At 43.7% G+C, this 7,558-nt stretch overlaps 2 protein-coding genes and 1 long non-coding RNA gene across 4 annotated transcripts in view; 1 reads left to right on the forward strand and 2 right to left on the reverse strand.

Moving 5' to 3' along the window:
• The first annotated feature begins 1,760 nt into the window (after positions 1 to 1,760).
• On the forward strand, positions 1,761 to 5,030 carry tomm40l (translocase of outer mitochondrial membrane 40 homolog, like). 2 transcript variants are annotated; one of them, XM_014025651.1, is made up of 10 exons: positions 1,913 to 2,023; positions 2,153 to 2,373; positions 2,838 to 2,905; positions 2,999 to 3,091; positions 3,170 to 3,271; positions 3,367 to 3,472; positions 4,056 to 4,178; positions 4,247 to 4,323; positions 4,394 to 4,496; positions 4,576 to 5,030. In XM_014025651.1, the coding sequence occupies exons 2-10, from the start codon at positions 2,154 to 2,156 to the stop codon at positions 4,713 to 4,715; spliced, it is 1,032 nt and encodes a 343-aa protein (XP_013881105.1). In that variant the 5' UTR covers positions 1,913 to 2,023; position 2,153; the 3' UTR covers positions 4,716 to 5,030. The 2 variants fall into 2 exon arrangements, with proteins under 2 accessions (XP_013881104.1, XP_013881105.1); XM_014025650.1 differs by having other exon boundaries at positions 1,761 to 2,373.
• A 1,198-nt stretch (positions 5,031 to 6,228) lies between these two features.
• apoa4a (apolipoprotein A-IV a) overlaps positions 6,229 to 7,558 on the reverse strand; it is a 1,841-nt gene continuing 511 nt past the window's right edge. Inside the window, exons 3-4 of the mRNA XM_014025652.1 lie at positions 7,025 to 7,175; positions 6,229 to 6,905 (exon numbers count right to left, since the gene is read on the reverse strand). Of these exons, the coding sequence (XP_013881106.1) occupies positions 6,326 to 6,905; positions 7,025 to 7,175 (731 nt within the window). The 3' untranslated portion in view covers positions 6,229 to 6,325. The remainder of the gene's footprint in view (positions 6,906 to 7,024; positions 7,176 to 7,558) is intronic.
• Positions 7,177 to 7,558, reverse strand: part of LOC106530090 (uncharacterized) — a 694-nt gene continuing 312 nt past the window's right edge. Inside the window, exons 2-3 of the long non-coding RNA XR_001311728.1 lie at positions 7,282 to 7,541; positions 7,177 to 7,219 (exon numbers count right to left, since the gene is read on the reverse strand). This is a non-coding gene — a long non-coding RNA (uncharacterized LOC106530090). The remainder of the gene's footprint in view (positions 7,220 to 7,281; positions 7,542 to 7,558) is intronic.

Consider the following 7,558-nt stretch of genomic DNA (forward strand, 5'->3'; position numbering starts at 1 on the left):
GGTCAGAGGTTCTGACAGGTGGACAGTAGAAACAGGTTGGTGTTTCTCAGCAGCTAAAATTTATTCAGGAACAAAATAAAACTTAAGATTGGATCAAAGAAGAAAATTAAACTTTTTTTGTTTTAATTTGGATTCTGTTTAGTTTTTTATTTTTCTTTCCAAGCTCTTTTATTTTGAAGGTAAAAATAATTCTGTTTCCCTGTGAAGTCTCCAGGACTCCTCTGATGTCATGGAAACAAACTGGTTCCTGTTTGTTTACCAGCAGGACTCTGTGAAAACCAGTCTGAGGCTTTAAATTCAATAAATTGACCTGAACTTTACTTTGTCTCGTTTATTTCTTCAATTTATTGATTTATTCTGCAGATGTTGCTCTATTCAGATGAACAGATGTTATTTTGTCTCTTTTTTTTAATTAATTTAGAACTTTATTAAACAGTATAGACCTGTTAGTCTGTTAGTAAAATAACTCAGGAATCACAGGATGATTTGTTTGTTAGATGAGTCAAGATGGCCGCCGCCTTTGATTTTAACATGTTTGTTTTATTTTTGTTTAGTTTCGTCACAGATTATCAGTTTTTTCCAGTCAATAAAAGCAGTACTGTGTACATGAAACAGTGGAAGATAAAACAATGACTGACAGCTTGTTTGGTGAAAAATACATTCCTACAAAATTCAAGTTAAATCAACTGAAATAAGTATAAAATTATAAAAAAAAAAAAAACGAGCTCTTGTCATGAATTCTCTTTACTTTGCAGCAGATTTTACTTGGATGTAATTTGAAGTTTTTTTTATGTAAAAATTCATTAAAATAAACACAAAAAAGGGCTTAGTTTTCAAAAAATGACATCTATGGACATATTGTTTGTCTAGAATTATACAAGTGTTTATAAAATATTTATTTTTCTGTCAGAAATCTTCCATATTTGACATCCTTACAGGTGTTTGTGCTTCAACTGTCTAAATCTAAATCTGAAATAAGCTTCAAAAGGTTCTGGTGTGGGTACAATAAATAAAATAAAAAATAAAGGTCCCACTGTTTCTAATTCTCTTTCACATAAAGTACAATTTTTATTCTCTTTTAAAACGTGTAAGAAATTCATTACTGTGAAAAATATTTAAAATTTAAAGTTTTTAGCTTTAGAAACTGGTGTATTTATGATTTTCACCTGGAAAATCTTAGAGAGCATTTATTCATTTTAATGGAAGAGGATATAATTGTTTTATAATTGCTTTTCTTAAAACTTTGTGCATTGTTTACTTTTTAAATCAAGTTCATCTGTCATCACTGAAGAGTTTTGGTGTTTATCTCATTAAATAATAACATTTCTTTAACAAAATGTATCATTTCTTGTGGAATTGCTTTAATAATTATAGAATATTGTTTTTTTTAACACTTGAGTCCAGATTTTAACAGATTATTAAAGTTTATTATTTATAGTTTGAGCTGCTGGAACCTCCTCTTCGACCTTGAACTCAACACATTCCATTAGCCCCGCCCCTCAAAGAGCCCGCCCGACCTTTTGTCCAATCAGGAYCTCTGGGCTCTTCGCCCCGCCCTTTATCATTTTTGATTCACCAATAAGGGTCACGGATGTGTATTACGTCATGAARAGAAGCCCCGCCCTGTAACACGTAACATGACTGACGGGTAGATCCACCAATCAGGACGCGCCTGGACCAAACTCGGGGCTTCGTGGTCCTGGGTTGTACATCCGGTTCTCTCGTCCTCCTGGAGAAAACGTGAGTACCGTTTTGGTTCTGTTTTGTTTACCGGGCCGAGCCTCAGAACCCTGTTAGCAGCAGCTAGCTGGTTCTGAGAGCGGTTGTTTGGGCCGCTGGTTCCGCTCAGTGAGGAGTGTGATGMTGGTTTCATTCATTACCTGCAGCTGCTGCACACCTGCACCTGTTCAACCATTATGACCACTGACAGGACAGCTGAGTTTTGGACCAGGACCGTAGAGGTTCTGGACTCTGCTCCATCAGCTGGAGCCAGAACCCACCTGAGACCCTGAGGAGACCACAGGTGTTCTGGAGGAGATTCTAGATGTTTCCATCATCTGATTGGTTCACATCTGGAGGACATATGGACACAGAGGAGGGACAACATCAGGACATTTTGTCTCCATCTCTAACTTCTTCTCTGTTTCCTCAGAATGGGAGGTGTTCTGGCTGCCAGCCCCCCAGCTCCACCCCCCGGCGCCGGCAGCTCCGCCTCCCTGGGGCTGACGGTGCCGCCGGGCTTCGGGACGCCTTCGGTGTCCTCTGTTGTCCCCCCGACCGGAGAGACCAAAGAGACCCCGAGGCGTCAACTGGAGGCGGAGACACCTCTAATCAACCCCGGCGCGTTCGACGAGTGCCACCGTAAATGTAAAGGTGGGTGGAGCCAATCACGAGGCTGTAAAGATCAAGCTGAAAATGTAGAAGTGGGTGGAGCCTATCAGGGGGCTGTAAAGATCAAGCTGAAAATGTAAAAGTGGGTGGAGCCTATCAGGAGGCTGTAAAGATCAAGTTGAAAATGTAAAAGTGGGTGGAGCCAATCAGGAGGCTGTAAAGATCAAGCTGAAAATGTAAAAGTGGGTGGAGCCAATCAGACGACTCAATATCGAGCTGAAAATGTAGAAGTGGGTGGAGCCAATCAGGAGGCTGTAAAGATCAAGCTGAAAATGTAAAAGTGGGTGGAGCCTATCACGAGGCTGTAAAGATCAAGCTGAAACTGTAAAAGTGGGTGGAGCCAATCAGGAGACTGTAAATATAAAGATGAAAATGTAAAAGTGGGCGGAGCCAATCATGAGACCTAACAAAAACTGAAGATGTAAACAGTCTGTTTTCCTCCACAGATGTGTTTCCTCTGCAGATGGATGGAGTCAGAGTCGTCGTGAACAAAGGCCTCAGTAACCACTTCCAGGTGGGTCCGGTTCCACTGAACCCAGATTAGCTCAGGATCCGAGTCTCCTGTTGGACCTGGACTCTGGTTTAACGTTAAACTGAATCCTTCCAGGTGAACCACTCGTTGCTGCTCAGCACCTCCGGAGAGTCCAGCTACAGGTTCGGAGCCACGTTTGTTGGGTCCAAACAGACGGGCCCAGCAGAGGTAAGAACCCCGAGTCCTGGATGTGTTCTGTCTGGTGTGGGTCTGTGAGGTGAGCTCCTGGTTCTGGTTCTGGTTCAGTTCTTTCCAGTCATGGTGGGAGACATGGACAGCAGCGGCAGCCTCAACGCTCAGATCATCCACCAGCTCACCGCCGGGCTCCGCTCCAAGCTGGCCTTCCAGGTACGAGCTGCAGGTCCTGGTCCAGGTCCTGGTCCAGGTTCTGCTGGAGCTGCTGTTCTTCATGTTGATGGGTTCTGGTTCTGTTCTGTCCTCAGACTCAACAACACAAGTTTGTGAACTGGCAGGGAGACGCCGAGTTCAGAGGAAAAGATTTTACTGCCACTGTGACCATCGGAAACCCAGACGTCCTCGCCGGTTCTGGTATGTGACCCGGTTCTGGTACATGACCCGGTCCTGGTACGTGACCTGGTTCTGTGGACAACCTTCATGTCCAGTCCCCGATGTGTGAGCGCTGAATCACGCTGCTGTTTTTATGTCAAAATATTCGGCTCATGTAGGAGATGATTTTAGCTGTTTTTGAATCAAAACATTCGGCTCAATTCAGGGGATGATTTTAGCTGTTTTTATCTTTAATACTTTTCCCCATAAAACAATTAAAGTTCATTTAAATTCCTTAATGTTTTAAATCTGCTTCAGCTGCTGACTCATGCTATGTTTGTCTTTAACTAGCATTAACTAACTTTAGCTTTTAGCTAGTCTTCAGCTATGTTTGTCTTTAACTAGCATTAACTAACTTTAGCTTTTAGCTAGTCTTCAGCTATGTTTGTCTTCAACTAGCATTTAGCTAAATGTAACTTTAACTAGCATTCAGCTACATTTTTCTTTAACTAGCATTTAGCTAAGTGTAGCTTTAGCTAGTCTTCAGCTATGTTTATCTTTAACTAGCATTTAGCTAACTTTACCTTTTAGCTCGTCTTCAGCGTTGAGCTGTTTGTGTCGTTAGGTATCATCGTGGCTCATTACCTTCAGTCCGTGACGCCGGCTGTGGCCCTGGGGGCGGAGCTTGTTTACCACCGGCGGCCGGGGGAGGAGGGAGCTGTCACCTCATTGGTCGGCAGGTACACAGGTGAGGCTGAGGTCACCCACCTGAGAGGAACTCAGGAGCCCCTCCTTCACTCTGTCCCCTCTCTGCAGGCAGTAACTACGTTGCCACGCTAACCGTGGGCTCGGCGGGGGCTCACGCGTCGTACTACCACAAAGCCAGCGATCAGGTGAGCTCACCTGGACGGTTTACCTTTTTAACCTTTGACCCCCGGATGTAACGGCTGTGTTCCCCTGCAGCTGCAGGTGGGTGTGGAGCTGGAGGCCAGCACTCGGCTGCAGGACACCAGCGTTTCCTTCGGCTACCAGCTGGACGTCCCCAAAGCTAACCTGCTGTTCAAAGGTACGGCCGGCGGAAACACCTGCTGACTCACCTGTTGGCCCAAGTTCTGGGTCCGTTTCTGATCAAACGACTTCTTCAGGTTCGGTCGACAGTAACTGGGTGGTCGGCGCCACGTTGGAGAAGAAGCTCCTCCCCCTGCCGCTCTCCCTGCTCCTCTGCTCCTTCCTGAACCACCGGAAGAACAAGGTGCAGGTCGGCTTTGGCATCACGGTGGGTTAGAGCGGCGGCTCCTCCTTTCCACTTCCTGTTTGACCCGTGACACTTCCTGTTTGACCCGTGAGTGAGGTCAGAGGTCAGGGGTCAGGGGTCAGCGTCTGCTCGCTTCATGTTCGTTTATAATCTGAGTGAAATCTGCTTCATGTGCAGAAAATAAAGTCAAATAAAATCAGATTTGATTGTTTGTTCGAGCAGCTGGTTTTGTTTATATTTTAAATGTAACTAAAATATCTGTAAAATACGTCTAAAACAAAAACATTTCTTATAAAATCTGCTGCTTTTTGGTTTTCCTTCATTAAAAACTGACTTTAAAAGAAACGTTTGACTTTAAACGTCTTATTTTTTTCTGCTGCTGGTTCTTTAAATCTGAATTAATGTTTTAACTTGAGTTTATTTTAACCCTTTAAAGCTTCGTTCCTACAGGGTTTCAGTTAAAATCATCTGAAGATAAAATGATAAAGTTTATCTGCCTCCAGCAGAAGGTCTTTATTTTTATGGTCTTTATTAAAACTTTACTCTGAGCACAAAGTCACTCTCAGGTTTTCTTCAAAAACACTAAACTTTAGCTACTTTAGGACCCGACAAAACTTGAGCTAGAGGTTTAAAACCTATTAAAATGAGAGGATTTTGTATTCTCGCTGCAGTTTGTTAAAGAACGTAAACAAGCTAAAAGCAGCAAAAACTTTTTGTTTATATTGATTTAAAGAAAGCCTTCGTCACTTTGATCACATTATTCTCTTTGAAAAGCTGAATAAATGAGATTAGAGGACGAGCTCTACAGTGACTCTCTACCTGTTTGAATAATGGGAAACCGCTTGTTCAAGTAAACAATGTAAGATCTTTATTAGATGTGGAGTTCCTCAGGGTTCCATGTTTGGATCAAAGYTGTTTCTGTTCAACGACAGTCAAACAGGAACCAAACTGGAATAATCTTTAGACCGATGTTAAAACTGCCGGATCAATTTGTGTTTAAGAGAATAAATATCCATTAAAGAGTTTATTGATATTAGCTGTGGTTCAGGAAGGACCTGACATTGTTTATTTGTTTATATTATTATTTTTAATTTATTTTTGTGAAAAAAGGGCAGTAATCACTTATTTTCTTCTTCCTGCTTCTTTTCATTTCATTTGATTTGTGTGTTTTTTTTTCATTGTTTTTATGATTTATTTCTTTTTGGTTTTCATTGAATGAAAAAATGTAAATAAATAAAAATGCTTAGTTAAGAAATAATAGTTAAAAGCTTTAAAGAGCAAAACTGGAGCTTAAATTTAAGTAAAATAAACTAGCTAAAAGCTAAATAAAAACAAATGTAGCTAAAAGATAAATTTAACTAATTCCTGGCTAGAAACTAAGCTGTAGCTATAATGGCTAAAGCCATAGCTAGAAGCTAATCTGTAGCTATAATGGCTAAAGCCATAGCTAGAAGCTAAAATTGCTAAAACAGTAGCTGCAGATGAACTTTTTGAAGCGTTTTGATTGCCGAACTGAAGAAATAAAAGGAGAACCAAATGCTGATTCAGCAGTTTTCAGTCATGACTCAGGACTTCAGGACTGGAGGTTTTTATTTCAAGCAGCAGAAGTTTTATAAATATTTTATTTCTGGGTGAGTCTTTTACTGGGTCTTCTGGGTGAAGGAGTCCCACAGAGCGGTCAGCTGGGCCTGCAGGTCCTGAGCGCTGGAGTCCAGCTTGGCCTTCAGCTCCTCTCCGAAGGGAACCAGACTCTGCTGGATCTCCTGGGTCTTCTGGGCCAGCTGGGTCTCGAAGCTGCTGGCCAGGGGGATCACGCTGCCCTGGAAGTCCTCCAGGCTCTGCTCCATCTTCTGCTTGATGTCCTCAGTGAAGGGCACCATCTGGGCCTGCAGCTGGCCCACGCYGGCCTCCAGCTGGCCCTTCAGATCCTGGCTCTTCTGCAGCAGGACCGCCTTCAGGGCCTCGGGGTTCATGGACTCTGCGTAGGGGGCCGCCTCCGTCTTCAGCTCCTCCACCTGGTTCTGGATCTTCTCCACCAGCTGCTCGGCGTAGGGCCTCACGTTGGCGCTCACAGAYGTCATGTCATTCTCCAGGCGGACCTTCAGCCGCTCGGCCTCCTGGGTGAACCGGGTCAGGAAGTCCTGGGACACGGGAGCCACCTGGGTCTGCAGAGCCACCACGTACTGGTTCACAGAGTCTGCGCTCTGAGAGATCCTGGTGCTGAGAGAAGAAACGGTTTCATTAAAGTTTCAGATGGACGTCAAGTTTTCAGCTAACAGGAAGTCTGGATCACCGGACTGGACTGGACCGGACCGGACTGGACTGGACCGGACTCTTACTTGAATTCCTGTCCCAGCTCAGACTCTCGGATCAGCTTCAGGTTGTCCTCAGCGGTTTGTGTCGCCTTGGCAACGTAKTCCCAGAAAGCATCTTTCACCACATCCAGGTTGGTTTTCTGCACCTCGGGCCACAGGATGTTGGCATGACACACTGTGGGCGGAGCATCAGGTTAACGTCACCTGTTTCAGACACACCTGAGATGTTTCAATCACACCTGAGACATGTTTCAGTCACACCAGAGATGTTTCAGACACACCTGAGATGTTTCAGACACACCTGAGACATGTTTCAGTCACACCTGAGATGTTTCAGACACACCTGAGTCATGTTTCAGTCACACCTGAGATATGTTTCAAACACACCTGAGATATGTTTCAGTCACACCTGAGATATGTTTCAAACACACCTGAGATATGTTTCAGATGCACCTGAGACATGTTTCAGTCACACCTGAGACATGTTTCAGTCACACCTGAGACATGTTTCAGTCACACCTGAGACATGTTTCAGTCACACCTGAGACATGTTTCAGA

Source organism: Austrofundulus limnaeus, unplaced genomic scaffold (assembly GCF_001266775.1).
Source record: "Austrofundulus limnaeus strain Quisiro unplaced genomic scaffold, Austrofundulus_limnaeus-1.0 Scaffold490, whole genome shotgun sequence".
Lineage (NCBI taxonomy): Eukaryota > Metazoa > Chordata > Actinopteri > Cyprinodontiformes > Rivulidae > Austrofundulus > Austrofundulus limnaeus.

Bases quoted from the DNA above. Each gene is read 5' to 3' on its own strand.
- tomm40l (XM_014025650.1), top strand. From the start codon at position 2,154: ATGGGAGGTGTTCTGGCTGCCAGCCCCCCAGCTCCACCCCCCGGCGCC. The intron at 3,272-3,366 runs GTACGAGCTGCA...TTCTGTCCTCAG, and splicing joins GCTCCAAGCTGGCCTTCCAG to ACTCAACAACACAAGTTTGT. The intron at 4,179-4,246 runs GTGAGGCTGAGG...CCCTCTCTGCAG, and splicing joins ATTGGTCGGCAGGTACACAG to GCAGTAACTACGTTGCCACG.